The sequence below is a fragment of the Elephas maximus genome, chromosome 6, assembly GCF_024166365.1.
Source record: "Elephas maximus indicus isolate mEleMax1 chromosome 6, mEleMax1 primary haplotype, whole genome shotgun sequence".
Classification (NCBI taxonomy): domain Eukaryota; kingdom Metazoa; phylum Chordata; class Mammalia; order Proboscidea; family Elephantidae; genus Elephas; species Elephas maximus.
The window spans coordinates 101,790,106-101,808,072 of NC_064824.1; the positions used below are offsets into that span (position 1 = coordinate 101,790,106).

General features: G+C 35.2%; 1 protein-coding gene across 13 annotated transcripts in view; it reads left to right on the forward strand.

Annotated features, from left to right (window-relative positions):
- The window catches only part of NBEAL1 (neurobeachin like 1), a 178,711-nt gene that overhangs the window by 114,235 nt on the left and 46,509 nt on the right, over positions 1 to 17,967 (forward strand). For all 13 annotated transcript variants that reach the window (XR_007517931.1, XM_049887868.1, XM_049887869.1 and 10 more), the window contains 5 exons: positions 140 to 445; positions 537 to 686; positions 5,876 to 6,033; positions 8,641 to 8,765; positions 12,509 to 12,635. Coding sequence is in view for 12 of the 13 variants with exons in the window: in XM_049887868.1 (XP_049743825.1) it covers positions 140 to 445; positions 537 to 686; positions 5,876 to 6,033; positions 8,641 to 8,765; positions 12,509 to 12,635 (866 nt within the window). In the remaining variant the exon portion in view is untranslated. The remainder of the gene's footprint in view (positions 1 to 139; positions 446 to 536; positions 687 to 5,875; positions 6,034 to 8,640; positions 8,766 to 12,508; positions 12,636 to 17,967) is intronic.

Sequence of the window (17,967 nt, forward strand, 5' to 3'; positions counted from 1 at the left end):
AAATTAATAAATATGGGTTAAGTTTTAATAAAAAAAAAAAAAAAATGAAGAGAAGCTAGATAGAACTTTTGCTATCATTAAATGTCTGCTCTTTTTTCTTCGATCTGTTTTTTCTTACCTACACTATTTTTTCCTCCAGGTTTGTGCAATGGCATCAGCAAAGCTAAATACACTCCTTCAGACCAAAGTGATTGAAAATCAGAATGAGGCATGTTATATTTTAGGGAAGCTGGAAAATGTTCTAAGTCAGTCAATCAAGGAACAAACTGAAATCTACTCATTTCTGATTCCTGTTTTTCGTACCTTGGTTTCCAAAATTTATGAGCTTCTATTCATGAACTTGCATCTGCCTTCTTTACCTCTTACCAGTGGTAGCTCCTCATTTTTTGAAGATTTTCAAGAATATTGTAGTTCAAATGAATGGCAAGCTTACATAGAAAAATATGTAAGTTTTACCCTTTTTGATCGAGATTTTTTTTTACTAAATTATTACTTTTGTAGAAGTATATGTTAAATGTTTTTTTTTTTTTAATCAGATTGTACCTTATATGAAGCAGTATGAAATCCATACGTTTAATGATGCTCATGAGAACATGGCACTTTATTGGAAAGGTTGTTATGAAGCCTTAATGGTGAATATGCATAAACGAGATCGTGAAGGAGGAGAAAGCAAACTGAAATTTCAGGTAAAAATTGTTAAATGTTTTTAGTATGATGGTTATTCATGTTGCTTACAAGCATTTGATATTCCAATGAGAAGTAATACCAAGTTGAAATTTGAAAACAAATAGTATTTTCTATTGTTTGCCTGAAAATTATGTCAAAATTGAATGAAGAAACAACTGATTAGTAATGGCTAAAATAAATTAATGGCAAAATGTTCTATAATGGTGACTATGTAAAAAGTATTGAGCTGATAGTACGTTAGTAGATATCTCTAAGGAGGGTGGATATATATCAGTGGGTTAAAGGGAAAATTTATAGTACTAAATGCTCATATTGGAAATTTAAGCTTTGACCTTAAGCTAGGAAAAGAAAAGTGCTCTTAACCCATAGCAAACAGGAATTAATAAAGAGCAGAAATCAGTGATATTGAAAACAGCAAAACAGTAGAGAAAAATCAATGAAACCAAAATCTGTTTCTTCAAAAAATATCAATAAAATTGATAGACTTCTAGCCAGGTTGACAAAGCAAAACAAGTAAAAAATTACCAATACCAGGGATGAAAGAGGGATACCACCACTGACCCCGCAGACATCAAAATGATAATAAGAGAATAAAGCAAATGAACAAATATTTAAATTTGACAACTTAATTGAAATGGACCAATTTATTGAAAGACATAAATTTCCAAAACAAATTCAAGAATAGGCAGACAACTTGAATAAAAAACCAAAACCAAACCTGTTGCCGTCGAGTGAATTCCGACTTATAGCGACCCTATAGGGCAGAGTAGAACTGCCCCATACGGTTTCCGGGGAGCTCCTGATGGAATCGAACTGCTGACGTTTTGGTTAGCAACTGTAGCTCTTAACTGCTATCGAGTCATACCAACCCTGCAGGACAGAGTAGAACTGCCCCATAGGGTTTCCAAGGCTGTAAATCTTTACAGAAGCAGATTGGCGCGTCTTTTTCCTCCACATGGCCTGGTGGATTCAAACCATTGACCTTTCGGTTTGGAGCCAAGCACTTAACCACTGTGCCACTGGGGTTCCTTTGTATAGTCCTACATCTGTTAAATTGAATTTGTAATTAAAAACCTTCCATAAAGGAAGACTCTTAAGCCCAAACAGTTTCAGTGGCAAATTCTATAGACATTTAATGAAGAAATTACACCAGTTCCTTACAGTCTCTTCAGAAAATAGGGAAGGCATGAACACTTCCCAGCTTATTTTATGACCCATATTACACTCATACCAAAACCATACAAAGACAGTACAAAAAAAAATAGAGACCAGTATTCTTCTGGAACACGGGTGCAAACCAAATCCAGCAATATATCAAAAAATAATCCGCTATAACCAAAGTTTCCCTTGGCGATGCAAGGCTAGTTAAAAAAATCAGTCAATATAATGGACCACATTAGTAGACTTATCATAAAAAATTACAAGATCACATCGATAGATGCCAAAAAAGCATTTGACAAGAGTCAACATCCATTCATGAAAGTTCTCAGCATGCTAGGACATCTACAAAAATCCTACAGCTAGCTTCATATTGAATAATGAAAACTGAATGCTTTCTCCCTAAGATCAGGAGCTAGGCAAGGATATCCATTCTCACTGCTTCAAGTCAATATTGTACTGTGAGACCTAGCAAATGCAATAACAATACAAAAAGAAATAAAAGACATTCACATTGGAAAGGAAGAAATAAAACTGTCCCTGTTTGTAGACATGATTAACCACGTTGAAAATCCTAAGGAATCTACAAAGAAACTCATAGAACTAATAAGTGAGTTTAGGAAGGTTACAGGACACAAGAGCAATATACAACATTTGATCATATTTTTATACACTAGCAATGAATAATAGGAAACTGAAATTTTAAGAGAAATATTATTTAAAATAGCTCTAAAAAGAATGAAATAGGTATCAATCTAACAAAATATATACAGGAGCTGTGTGCTAAAAACTACGAAACACTGATGAAATAAAGAAGATATAAATAAGTGGAGAGATACTATTCATGGATTGGAAGACTCGGTAGACACTGTTCATGTTTGGAAGCCTCAATACTCTTGAGTCATTTTAAGATGTCAGTTCTTCCCAAATTAATCTAAAGATCTAATGCAATCCCAATCAGAGCCATAGGAGGATTATTTGTACATATAGACAAGTTGATTCTAAAATTTATGTGGAAAGACAGAGGAGCGAAAACAATTTTGGAAAAGAAAAAATTGGAGGATTTAGACTACACAATTTTAAGATGTACTATAAAGCTACACTTGTCAAAACAGTGTGATGTTGGCAAAAGAATATACATATAGACCAATGGAATAGAATGCAAAATTCAGAAATAGAGACACACAAATATGGTTAAGTGATATTTGACAAAGGTGCAACAATAATTCAAAGAAGAATGGACAATATTTTTCACAAATTGTGCTGAAACAATTGGATATCCATGTACTTTTAGAAAAAACCTTGGCTTACACTTCACACTGTATATAAGAATTAAAATGGGTCATAGACTTAAATTATGAGGACTTGGTGGCACAGTGGTTAAGAGTTCAGCTGCTAACCAAAAGGTCAGCAGTTTGAGGCCACCAGCCACTCCTTGGAAACCCTATGGGGCAGTTCTGCTCTGTCCTATAGAGTTGCAGTCAACTCAATGGCAATGAGTTTGGTGTTTTTTGTTTTTTTTTTTTTTCGGTTTAGATTTAAATTAGCCTTAAAAGTAAAATGTAAAACTATAAATCTTCTTGAAGAAATCATAGGATGAAAATCTTCATGCCATTGTTGGACAAAGTTTTTATGCCATTGGTTAGACAAAGTTCTTAGACACCAAAAACATGACCCATAAAAGAAAACGTGGATAAATTGGACTTCATCATAATCAAAAACTTTTTGTCTTTGAGCAGGACACTGTTAAAGAATAGACAAGCCATGGGCTGGAGAAAATATTTGCAGATCACATATCAGACAATGAACATGTGTCCAAAATATATAAAGAACTGTCAAAACTCCACAATAAGAAAACAAACACCCCAATTTAAAAAAATGGAAAATACAAATTTAAAATGAGAATGAGATTTTATTATATACCTGTTAGAATGACTAAAATAAAAAATACTGATAACATCACATGTGAAACCTATACAACTCACTTTTTCAAGGATAATTATGTAAGTTAAAAGAAAATGGAATGACTCATTGATACTCATATTAGGAACTATATGTACATATTCATTCATTCACTCATTTTTTTTGTGTCAATCAAATATATATTGTGGAAGAGTGTTTTGGAGGAGGGGTTGTGTATCGAGGGATCCACAAACACTAAGGAATTCTTGTTGGATAAAGTTATGTAACATCTATGATTTAACCACTATTATATTTTAGTATATATCTTTCGTGTATCTTTATGTATATTAAAAAAAACCCAATAGGACAATTTCATTCGCTACTTACTTTCTTAACTTAAGCTGTATTGTGAACATTTTCCCATTTTTTATTATATGGCTGCATAGTATTCCATCTTATTATTTAAATTTATTTTCCATTGTTGGATCTGATTTACCAGTTTTTCTTTTATTATAAATAGTATTGAACATCTTTATAGTCATATGCTTATCCAGGATGAATTTCCTAGGATAAATGGAATTACTGATAAGTAACACTTACGGTAAATACTGTTATATCATTAAAGAAGTTCTACCAATTTATATTCCCAACAACACTTTCTCCATAACTTCACTGTTAACCATTATTTAAAAAACCTAATGTAAGGATATTCTTATATGCTTGAACTTTAAAAGTGTCGAATTGATATTAAAGTATCATGGAGATGTCTTGACTGCCTCCGTTTTCTCAGCAATGATCTGTTTTAAATATTTGATAACACTTGTCCCAAATAATTTATTTCCTACAAGTCCAGTAATAATTATAACAACTATAATAATAATGGCTACTGTTTATTGAGAGCATACTATTTTCTGGACTAAGCCCTAATGATGACAATTATTGTGAACCTCATTTTACAAATGAACATGCCGAACCTCCAGAAAGTTAAGTAGCTAAAATTCATATCCAGCTGTAACTACACACTGCTGTACTGTCTTTCAAAAGTTGTTTCATCTATGTCTTTGTTTTTTCTGTTGCAATTCACTGTTGATTTGTTTGAAAGAAATTAATGCTGTCCTTTTTAGTTCCTAATATATGAATATCAATGAGTTAAATTGCTGGTCTCACCACTTGTCTTTTTGAAAGCTGTAACTTTAATTTCAGAGCTTGAAGTTTTATCTTGGCAGAAACTAGTACCAGAATCTATTTTATCCTTAAAATTGGAATAAGATCAGTATGTGACTTGATTTGCTAGCTGGGATGCCATTCAGGTAGTGTCTAAGTGATGAAATTTTTCATTGTGGGAGATTTGCCCATATAGATTTCTTTTGTCTCTGGCATTGTTTTTAGAACTATCACTAGCAGTGTGGAATGTGGTTACACTTCCTTCTACTTCCTTTAAACTTGAACTTCATTCCAGATGGGTCATAAACCAAAAGATCCCAAACGAAAATTATTTCATTTGACAAAAAAACCTAGTGCCGTCGAGTCGATTCTGGCTCATAGCAACCCTATAGGACAGAGTAGGACTGCCCCATAGAGTTTCCAAGGAGCACCTGGCAGATTCGAACTGCCAACCCTTTAGTTAGCAGCCGTAGCACTTAACCACTGCGCCACCAGGGTTTCATTTGACAGTAGGAGTTAATTCTAAGTTTAAAAATCCTGTGTTGAGGCACCTTCAGGTTTTGAGTTCTTCACGTATTTATTGTTGGTTAAGTATTTTTCTAACATATATATGTATATATGTGTGTGTGTGTGTATGTGTGTATCCCAGAGTCCTAGTGGTACAGTGGTTAAGAGCTTGGCTGCCAACCAAAAGGTCAGCAGTTCAAATCCACCAGGCACTCCTTGGAAACGCCATGGAGCAGTTCTACTCTGTCCTATAGGGTTGCTCTACACACACACACACACACACAGATATATGATAGCTAGAATAATATACTTTATCAAAGAAAATTATTCTAATGGAACAAGAAAAACCTATTGATGACCAAATTTCTCGTGTTTTATTGGGTCAGCTTTTCAAAGTTAAGGCATTAAAACTTTATATATGAGATTCAGTGCTATTATTTATTGCTGTTTCTTTCAGGAGTCATTTGTGGAGCCATTTAATCGAAAAGCACGCCAAGAGAACTTGAGGTATAATAATATGCTTAAACAACTTAGCAGCCAACAGTTAGCCACTCTGAGACGCTGGAAGGCAATACAGCTCTATCTTACATGTGAGAGGGGACCTTGGGCTGAAAGGTAGGAGTCTATAATTTATTAATTACCTTTTTTATTTAGAATTCTGATCTAGAACTTTTTGAGCCAATGGCTCCTTTACTCTAATTTTTCTTTATGAAAGAATGGTTTTAATTAATGCTGCTTTCTTTTTGTGAATTATAGGACTGGGATGTTTAGAGGTTTGTGTGTATATGTTTTCATCATGCAGTTATATCCATTTCCTTTATTCTGTGGTAGGCAGTTTATTGAAATTTAGACTCTAACTTTTGAACCACTTTTTTCCTGCCATCCTGATACCACCACTTTGAGCTAGTACTAGTGATACTATTTGTTTTAATATCTTACAGTTTACTTAATTCATCCTAAGGTCACTTATGTTTTGCTGAATTATCTTTTTTAAAAAAACAATTGTGGTAAAATGCACATAACATGAACTTTTTCATTTTAAACCATTTTAAGGTGCATAATTCAGTGGCATTAAGTACCTTCACTTCAAACTAAATAGTTGTGCAATCATCACCACTCTCTAGCTCCAGAACTTTTTTATCACCTCAAAAGGAAGCTCCATATGCATTCAGTAGTCACCGCAGACCCCTCTCCCCCAGCCCTTGGCAATTACTGATCTGCTTTCTGTCTGTATGCATTTGTCTGTTCTGGATATTGCATATAAAATCCAATCACATGCTATGTGGCCTTTTGTGTCTGACTTCCTACACAGCATAATGGTTTCAAGGTTCATCATTTTTTTTTGACTGAATAATAAATATTGCATTGTATAGATATATATACCACATTTTATTTTTATTTATTTATTATCCAGTGTCATTTTTATTTTATATACAAAATATACACTTAAGTTTTTTTTTTTTTTAATTGTGCTTTAGGTGAAAGTTTACAGAGCAAATTAGTTTCTCATTAAACAGTTAATATACAAATTGTTTTCTGACATTGGTTGCCAACCCTGTGATGTGTCAACAGTCTACCCTTCTCCACCCAGGCTCCCTGTTTCCATTCATTCAGCTTTCCTGTCCCTTCCTGCCTTCTCATCTTTGCTTTTGGGCTGGTGTGCCCATTAGTCTCATATACATGATTAAACTACACAGCACGTTCCTCATATGTGTTATTGTTGGCTCTTTAGACCTGTCTAATCTTTGGCTGAAGGGTGAACCTCAGGAGTGACTTCAGTACTAAGTTAAAAGGGCATCTGGGGGGCCAACACCACACTTTATATATCCATTCATCAGTTAATGAACGTTTGGTTTGTTTCCATCTTTTGGCTATTGTGAATGGTGGTGCTGTCAACATTTGTGTGTAAGTGTTTAATCACCTGTTTTTAATTCTTTGGGTATATGCCTGGGAATGGAATTGCTGGGTCGTATGGTAATTCTTTGTTTTAACTTGGTATCTCATTGGGGTTTCGATTTGCATTTCCCCAATAACTAATGATTTTTAGCACTTTTTCATATGCTTTTTGAGCCATTTGTATAAGGCAGTTCCTGGGTTATGAACTTCTGGTTTACATACAACCTGTAGTTATGAACCAACCTCTGTAAAGCTGATTACATTAAAAATTTGAGGTACATACAATTGTTTTTAATACCACAGGGCGCTACTTTTTGATGCACATCAAAACGTTATTATTACTGTATTATTATGTTAAAGATGTTTTAGTGTATCTGGAAGTGTTTCTTTCCTTTTTTTATGCATAGAAAGGTACACTATATACTAAGATAAACATTTGACCAACGGAAGTTAGATACGAACTGTACCTAACTGTTCCGCCTTATGTACAGATTCGACTTAAAGAAAGGCTTAGGAACGAACCTGGTCATCATCTGGGGCCTGTGTACATCTTCTTTGGAGAAATGTCTATTCAAGTCCTTGGCCCATTTTTTAATTGGGCTTTTGTTTTTTTTTTTTTGGTTGTTGAATTATAGGAGTTCTTTGTATATTCTGGATAGTGGACCCTTTTCAGATACGTAATTTGCAAATATATTCTCCCATTTTGTAGGTTGTCTTTTTACTTTCTTGATAGTGTCTTTTGAGTCACAAAAGTTTTTAATTTTGATGAAGTTTATCAATTTTTTCTATTGTTGCTGTACTTTTTTTTTGGTGTCATGAAGACTTATGTTTTCTTCTAAGATTTTTACAGTATTAGCTCTTATACTTAGGTTTTTGATCCATTTGGAATTATGTTATCTTTATGTGTAGTAAATATTATTGTTTTATTTTGAAAACTATATTTGGAAATATAAGCTTATTGATATAACTAGTTAAGAATTTACACTTATTGGTGTAGGAGTAATAAGGTATCAAGCTATAAATCTGAGATCCAGGTCCAGATCTTATTTCTGCTACCTATGAAACACGTGACATCTTGGGCAAATAATTTAACTTTCTTAACTTCAGATTTCTTATCTATAAACTGCAGCCGTACATACTCACTTTGGTTTTTCTCTCATGGTTGTTTGGTTCAAATCGAGATAATGAATGTGATAGTTTTTTTTTTTTATAAAATGGTGCTAAACAAATATAAGGTACCTAGTACTTTTTACGTTATGTCAGTCAATCAGTGCTTTCTAACTTTAAGCTAAATAGTTTTAATTGTTTACTTATGAATATTCATAGGAAACAGAATCCAATTCACTGGAAACTAGCTAATGTAGAAAATTATTCCCGCATGAGACTTAAATTGGTGCCGAATTATAACTTCAAAACCCATGAGGAAGCTAGTGCCTTGAGAGATAATCTAGGTGAGTTCCAACGACTGATTAATTGTTGAACATTCTGAGGGTTGGTTATTGTTATTTTTATTAATTGTGTATGAAGGAAGGGTGACATTTTACAAATTACATTTAAATGGTTGTATACCCGGTGGCACAGTGGTTAAGTGCTCAGCTGCTAACCAAACAGTCAGCAGTTCAAACCCAACAGTCACTCCATGAGAGAAAGATGTGGCAGTCTGCTTGCATAAAAGATAACAGCCTAGAAAACCCTATGTGGCAGTTCTACTCTTATCCTATAGGGTTCTTATGAGTCAGAATTGACTCGACGGTAATGGGTTATACTATAGACACCGTGGTACATTGTGTTCAATGATTAGGTTTTAGATGAAATAACTAGCAGTTTTTAAATCTTTCTTTTTAAAATTGCCATGTATATTGGCCAGTATAGCTGAAGCCATAAAATAAAAAGGGATATGACGCCTGCCATTTAGGGTCTTACATTCTAAAATAAATCAGAGAAAGCGATTTTCCTTAGCAAAAATACCAGCCCAGCCCGTGATACAAACAAATACATATATCTTATATAGGAACAGTCAGTTGTAGTCAGCTTCTCCTTACTGTGACTGTACATACCCTATGACAGTTATACTTTCTCCATTCCCTGTCCTTATCACTCAGAAGACATCTTTTGGGTGAATTACTTCAACCTAGTAGTTGGTGTTTAAGGAGTCGTTTTTTTTTTTTTTCTTGACTTTTACCAAGAAGTCACACCTCAGGAATTTCCCTCCTCCTCTCCTTTTAACCCCTTTCCGCAAGCATGCAAGCATAATTTTATATCCCTTTTTGGTCTTAGTCATTTAAAGCCTAGGAAAACAATGTCGTTTCTTTTTTTATTTATTTCTTTTCATATCTCAGTTTTTCTTTTTACCTATTTAAGAAAATTACCCCAGTTATAATGGCCACAATAAAACTGTACAGAAGAAAAATTCATGCATTTCAAAGTAAAATTGATAATAGAAAAAAAAAAAAAAGTAGTGGCATCCGTCTTTAAAGCCTGTTAACATTCCCTTAAATATGCTTCAGAATTAACTGCAAAATGTTTTACCGTTTCCTTATTTCTATCTATGTAAGTATTTTTATTAGCTACCAGCATTCATGGTGTTATTTTTTAAAATATATTTTTATTTTGGTTTGTTTCACCTACCCCAGTACTGCTTTGCAAGTATTTCAGTGCAAATGTACAGAATAGTGTTTATATTATAGGTTACAAGCTTTTAATCATTTTTTTGAATATTATTTTTGATATGAAATCCATTGTGAATTTCAAGCAAATGACTTGTAAATTGTCTTTGGAAACACAGCACTTGTAAATTAGGGATTCGGAATAGCCAAAAACAAAGTTATATGTATGTTCTCGAATGTATCATTAAAAATATTTGGTTGAACATTTTTTGTTTTGCACCACGCCTTTTCATTAGACATACTGTTTGCTAACTGCCAAGTGCAAAAATTTATTTTCAGTCTTCACACCGCTTCCATTGTCTATAAAGCATTTGAAGCTCCTTAAATATATATATTTTTTTCATATCTGCTGCTTAACTTCTTTACTTTTCTTATCAATTCTTAGTCTTGTTTTCTAGAACCTTTTCTTGTTCGGCTTTTAAAGGACGGTGTTCCCAAATCTGTGCCCAAAGCTCTTGCTTTTTACCTTTGTTTCTGGTCTTCCTGGTAATCTCATGGCTTCACCACCTTGTATGTAGAAGTTTCCAGTGTGTATTCCTAGTATTAACCTGCCTTCTGAACTCTAGACCAAGGTTTCAAACTGTCTACTGGGATATAGTTGACTTTTCCATAGAGGCCTCCATATAAAATGTATGAAACCAAATTCGTTATCATTTCCCATACTTTTTACTCTATATTTTGTTTCTACTGTATCTTGTTAACAGTGTCTCTATCTATTCGTTGCTCAAATTAGAAACATTAGTGTTATCTATGAGTCTGTCCTCTTCTTTCTTAATCCTTTAAACATTACAGCTCTTCAGGCACAGTGTCCTGCTGATTTTACCTCTTATTGAATGTTTTTCCTTGTTTTCATTCCCTTTTTATTACCTTGGCTTCACTTGTGCTGTAATAGCTTCCCCATTGGCCTCCTTGTCTGCAGTCCGTCCCACCCTCAGTTCATTCATCAATCATCCATCAGATTTTCAATTTAATGTAGTTGTGTCATTCATTTACATAGTCAGTTGTTTGTATCAGATTATCTAGTCCTCTTTCTTGCCAGTTGTTCTTGAATTCTCGTGTACTTTACTTAATTAAATGTTTAACAGTAAAATTGTGTTTTAGTTAGACCAAATAAAAAACCATGTTCAGTAGAAGTAGTTACTTGTTCCAGGGAAAGTGTGTGCCAGTACTTTCCAGTGTAGAGGAAGTCTGATCGAGGCAAATTTATATGGAATAATTAAACTGTATATTAGGTTGATTCATTTCATATGTCTGAGCAGTGATACCATTTGAGGAGTTGAGGGAGAGGATGGAATGTAGCATTTAGACTTAGTTACTTTGTCATCTTTATACTGTTTGTTATTTAGTATGAACTATTTTTATTTTCCATAATTGAAATGTCTTTATTTATTTAAATATATAAGTATTCTCCATTCTACCTATAACTTATGTAAATTTATATTACTGTTCTTCTCATATCATTCATATAAATGAGGTGAATGTATAATAACTGCCATTTGTTTTATACTTAATGTGTGCCAAGTACTTCACGTATATTACCTTACATATTTATAATAATCCTGTGATGAATTCACCATTTCAAAGATCAGAAAAATAGATTGAGAGGGGTCATGTGGCTAATAAATGGCAGAACAGAATTTGAATATGGGTTTGCCACTTTACAGCCCAGGTTCATTTGTTACACCGTCTGGCATTTTACAAACTGTTTAGCTTATGTGTTGCGTGTGTGTGTGTGTGTATACGGAGCCCCCGTGGCACAGTGGTTAACCGCTCAGCTGCTAACTAAAACGTCAGCAGTTTGAACTCACCCAATTGTTTCTCAGGACAAAGATGTGACAGTCTGCTTCTGTTAAGACTTGCAGCCTTAGAAGTTACAGGGCAGTTCAACTGTATCCTATATAGAGTCACTATGAGTCAGAATCAACTCGATGGCAATGGGTTTGGTTTTCGGTTTTTATATGTATATATCAGAATTAATCTGTTAAACTTCATGTGCTCCAGAAAGGAACACCTCAGGTCTTGGTCTATGTATTATCTTCCAGTTGAAGATGATTTGTCGTGTTGCTCTTTAATAGTGTTTCTTTGTTAAAAAAAATGTATGGTAGAAATAAAAAAAAAAAAATTTATAGCTCTGTTATATTAATAAAATTGGAATAATTAATCTTTGCCTTAATTTTTGGCATTAGAATTTAAGATGATCAAAGAGAGCACTTCACCTATTGCGGAAAAACAAATAATACCATTATTAAAACTAGATACCATAGTTTAAAAACATTTATTCCTTTTACTACATGTATTGTAATTTTTTAAAAGTCACCATCAAGCATCATAAATTATTCTAAGTCATGTTTCAAAACTCTTCTATAGTAACTTATTTTACTTTTTTATCTTGGAAAAATTTCAAGGTAAGTACCTCTTTAATTTATAATACACATATTAGTTTTATGAAATAACATTAAGAAACATAGTAGGGCAATAATATAACTTTCTCTTACTCTGTGTTTAATAAATACTTTGTGTTTAAACAGGCATCCAGCACTCACAGCCTTCCAGTGATTCATTGCTTTTGGAAGTAGTGAAACAAGTAAAAGTTAGTGATATGGAGGAGGATAAATTAGACCTTCCTGAAGATGACATAACAGCCAGAGTAAATATGTATGTATAAGTATTTGAAAGAATTTAAAATTATTTGTTCTGAGACATGAGGTTATGAAATCATGGGAGATACTTGCTTAAAATTCTAATACTCTGTATTTCCAAGGTTCAACAGTTAATGCTACATAAGCTGTTAGGAGTCTATCAGTATTAACTGAGATTATTGAGAAAGGCTTCTTGGAAGTGGGGTAACTTGGATTTGGACCTTGAAATTAGAAAATATTTTGAACTGAATGATAATGAAAAGACAATATACAAAATTGGTTTGGATGGAAATATACGGCATTAAATATGAACTCTTCAATAAGCAGAAGGAAGGAAATTATAAAGACAAAAGCAGGAGTTCATCAAAGAGAAAACCAAAAAACAGAAAGGTAAATGAAAAAAAAAAAAGGTAGTTATTAAAAATCAATCAAACAAACAAAAAACATAAGCCCCTACTGAGACTGACCAGGAAAAAAGGACAATATAAATTACTCTTACCAGCAGTGGCGGATTAATTAGTAAACAGGGTATGCATGGGCTTAATTGTGTTTACTTACTAATCTGTAGTACACAATTTCACATGAATTTCACATCACTGATGTGGTGAAAAACAGATGAAATTGTGTACTACAGCTCAGTAAGTAAGCATAAGTAAGCTTGTGTGAACCCAGCTTATTGGGTAATTTGTCCCTGATTACCAGGAACGAAAAGGAAATATCACTGCTAATGTTGAAATGATTATAAAGGAATACCAATGACAACTTTATGCCAATAAGTTTGACAACTTAAATGAAATTGACAAATTTTTTAACAAACACAAATTACCAATGCTTCCTCAAGAAGAAATAGTTAACTTGAGTAGCTTTATATCTGTCTTATTTATCTAGTGCTGCTATAGCAGAAATACCACAAGTGGATGGCTTTAACAAAGAAAAGTTTATTCTCTCACAGTCCAGTAGGCTAGAAGTCCAAATTTAGGGTGCCGGCTCCAGGGGAAGGTTTTCTGTCTCTGTCGGCTCTGGAGGAAGGTCGTTGTGATGCGTCAGTCTTCCCTTTGTCTGGGAGCATCTCAGCACAGGAACCTCAGGTCCAAAGGATGTGCTGTGCTCCCGGCACTGCTTTCTTGGTGGTACGAGGTCCCCAACTGTCTGCTTGCTTCCCTTTCCTTCTATCTCTTGTAAGATAAAAGGTGGTGCAGGCCACACTCCAGGGAAACCCCCTAAAGGGATGTGACCTTAGTAAGGGTGTACAGTCCCAGCCTAATCCTCTTTAACATAAAATTACAATCACAAAATGGAGGACAGCCACACAATACTGGGAATCATGGCCCAGCCAAATTGATAAATTTTGGGGGGGATGTAATTCAATCCATGACAATATCTATTTTTCAAATTTTAATTTATGGTTTAAAAACTGCCTCTAAGTAAATATAAAATGGGTGTCTATTTCCTCATCTGTCCTTCGTGATATTATTGTCATAACTTTATACGTTATAAACCCAGTAAGAGCTTTATAGAAGGGAATCATAATAAATTTAATTCCAGATTTTTCATCAGAAACAGTAGAGTCCAAAAGACAGTAGGATGGCATAGTCAAAATGGTGAAGGAAAAAAACTGTCAACCAAGAATTTTATATCCAGCAAAACTATCCTTCAAAATGAAGTCAGTGGTGCTGGGACAACTGGATATCCACATGCTAAAGAATGAATTTGGACCCTGTTAAGGATTGAACTGTGCCCCTCAAAAACATGTATTTTAAATCCTAACTATGCCTCGACGGCAGTGGGTTCAGGTTAACTATGCCTGTGGTTATAATCCCATTTGGGGATGGGTTATCTTTGTTATGTTAATACAGCAAGATTAGGTTAGGTTGTGTTTGAGTCAGTCTCTTACAAGTAATAAAAGTAGATTAAGGAAGCAGAGATGGGGGAAGATAGATGCCAACCCACATGGAGATCTCCAAGGAGCCAGGAAACAGAAACTGAAGAGATAAGGACCTTCCTACAGAGCCAACGAAGAGAGAAGGCCTTCCTCTAGAGCCAGCACCCTGAATTCGGACTTCTAGCTTCCTAAATTGTGAGCAAATAAATTGGTTTGTTAAAGCCATCCACTTGTGGTATTTCTGTTATAACAGCACTTGGTAACTAAGACAGAACCCCACCTTACACCGTATATAAAATTTAACTCAAAATGGTTTAAAGGCCTAACTCTAAAAGCTAAAACTACAAAAATCTTAGAAGAACACCTGTGGCTAAATCTGCATGACTGTGGGTTTGGTGATGGTTTCTTAGATATGATACCAAATGTGTACGGAAGAGAAATGCCAAGCCACATGTAGTTTACCCAGGGGCAGAAGCTCAAAAGAGACAAGAACTTTCCTCCACAGCCAACAGAGAGAGAAAGCCTTCCCTCTAGAGCCAGCACCTTGAGTCTGGACTTCTAACCACCTAAACTGTGAGAAAATAAATTTCTGTTTGTTAAAGCCACCCATTTATGGTATTTGTTATAGCAGTATTAGATAAGTAAAACAGACTTTGGTACCAGAATAATGGAGTGCTGCTCTAACAGATACCTAAAATGTGCCAGTGGTTTGAGAATTGGATAATAGTAGAGGCTGAAAGACTTTTGAGGTGCCAAATAGTAAAAGCCTACATTGCCTTGAAGAGACTGTTGGTACAATTATGAATGTCAAAGGCAATTCTGGTGAAGGGTCAGAAGAAAGTGAGGAGATTTATAGAGAAAGTTTCTGTTGTTCTAGAGAATACTTATAGTGCCAGCAACAGAGTGTGGCTAGAAATGTGGATGTTAAACGGACTTTTGGTGAGGCCCTAACTGAAAATGATGAACATGTGACTGGACATTGAAAGAAGGGCGATGCTTTTTACGCAGTGGTAAAGAATTTGTCTGAATTATGTTCAAATGTTTGATGGAAGGTAGAACTTGTAAGTGATCAACTTGGATATCTGGCTGAGGAGATTTCTAAGCAAGACCTTAAAGGGGCCGTATGATTTTTTCTTTGATGCTTATAGTAAAATGTAGAGGGAAGAGACAGACTTAAAAATGAACTGTGCAAAATGAAAACAAAACTTAAAGATTTAGAAATTTCTGTTGTACAAACTAAGGACACACGCACTAGAATTTTCACCAAGAATGTGGCTGCACAAACTTTTGTTAAAGAGATTAAGCCTGTGACTGATGGATCTAACCAACTACCACAGAAGAAAACCCATCATCTTAGACTAAAGGGGACAGAGAAAGAATGAAAGGAGAGAATGCTGTCTGCCTCTTAGAATTCGACAGCCAGAAAACAGGACAAAGGAGCTACATTTGTTGTCCTCCATGAAAAGAAAACTGTCCCTGGAGTAGCTCAGAGATAAGCAGAACTGTTAAAAGGATCATGGCCAGCAGAAATGCCTCGGTTTCAAAGGGTGGGGCCGTAGCCTCCAGGATTTCAAAGAGGGTGGCGCTGCCGTTTAGGTGTGCCAGGGGTATGGGGACGCTGCCCTCAGCAGAGGGGGTTAGGCTGCCAAGCGACAGAAGAATAGGGCCCGCTGAGCCTGAGGGGAAGGGTCACCACTCAGATGTACTAGGAGAATGGAGCTGCTCAAAGCCAAGGGAGCAGAGGTGCTGTCCCAGTGGGCTTGGAAGGTAAAGCTGAAGCCCAGGGCCAAGGGGCCTTCACCCAGAATCCAGAGAGCATGGTCAACACCCAGAGTCTGGAGGGCAGGGACATGGCCCAGGTGGTCTCAGAGAACATAGGATTATTTTCAAGCCTTGAGAGCTAATGTAAAAATTTCTGCTGGGTATTGGATTTGCTGGATACCTGTTATGCAAATTTCTCCCATTTGTAATGTCTGCCTTGTACCTGTTCCACTATTGTATTTTGGAAACAGCTTATAATCTAGATTTCACAGGTTCACAGATGAAGAGGAATTTTGCCCCAAGATAGGGTACTCCTCAAGTCTTACCCATAATTGATTTAGATGATTCAGAAGATGAGATTTTGGACTTAGAGTAGATTTAAGACTTTTGAGATGATGTGATGGGGTGAATGTGTTTTACATGTGGCAAGGATATGAGTTTTGGAGGGCCAAAAGGTGAAGTGTTATGAGTTGAATTGTGTCCCCCCAAAATATATGTTTTAAATTCTAACCTTTATGCCTGTAGTTTTCTGCTGACCCTGTACTTTACCAAAGAAGTTTTACAGGGTCAGTGGAAAAGAGGAAGACAGACCCTCAACAACATGGATTGACACAGTGGCTGCAGCAATGGGCTCAAGCATTAAAACTATTGTGAGCATGGCACAGGACTGGGCAGTGTTTCATTCTGTAGTCCATAGGGTTGCTACGAGATGGAACTGACTCAGCGGCACCTAACAACAACAACAACAACAACAATATGCCTGTAGTTATAATCCCATTTGGAAATGGTGTTGTTTTTGTTATATTAATGAGGCAGGATTAGTGTAGAATCATTCTACTTGAATTTCATTCAAGAAATTGAAAATAAGTCAATTTCTTTTGAGATATAAAAGAGATTTAAAAAGTCAGCAGAGTAGAGATATGGCAAGCCACATGAAGATGGCCCAGCAGAAGCTCAAAAGAAACAAGGATCCTTTTTCAGAGCCAACAGAAAGAGAAAGCCTTCCCCTGGAGGTGGTACCCTGAATTTGGAATTTTGCCTCCTAAACTGTGAGAAGATAAAGTTGTTTGTTAAAGCCATGCATTTTTGGTATTTTGTTATAGCAGCACTAGATAACTAAGACAGCAGCCAAAGGGGGGAAAAATCAGAAAAATTATACTTCATCAAAATTAAAAATTTTGGTGCATCAAAAGACATCATCAAGAAAGTGAAAAGACAAACCACTCAGTGGGAGAAAATATTTGCAGGTCGTATATTTGATAAGGATCTACATCCAGAATTTATTTTTACAAAAACTCTAAAATTCAACAATGGAAAGACAGATAACCCAATTAAAAAAATGGGCAAAGACCCTGACTAGACATTATTCCAAAGAAGACATCAATAGACAAATAACCAAACCAATTGTCATCGAGTCTCTTCTGACTCCTAGCGACCTATAGGTCAGGATAAAACTGCCCCATAGGGTTTCCAAGCTGTAAATCTTTCTGGAAGCAGACTGTCACGTCTTTCTCCCGTGGATTGGCTGGTGGGTTCAAACTGCTGACCTTTAGGTTAGCAGCCAAGCGATTAACCACTGTACCACCGTGGCTTCCTAAAAGGCTGATAAGCGTATAAAAAGATGTTCCACTTCCATTGTCAGGGGGATGCTATAATGGTTATGTACTAGTTTTAATTGCTCTTCAAATTTTTCTTTTACAGTTTA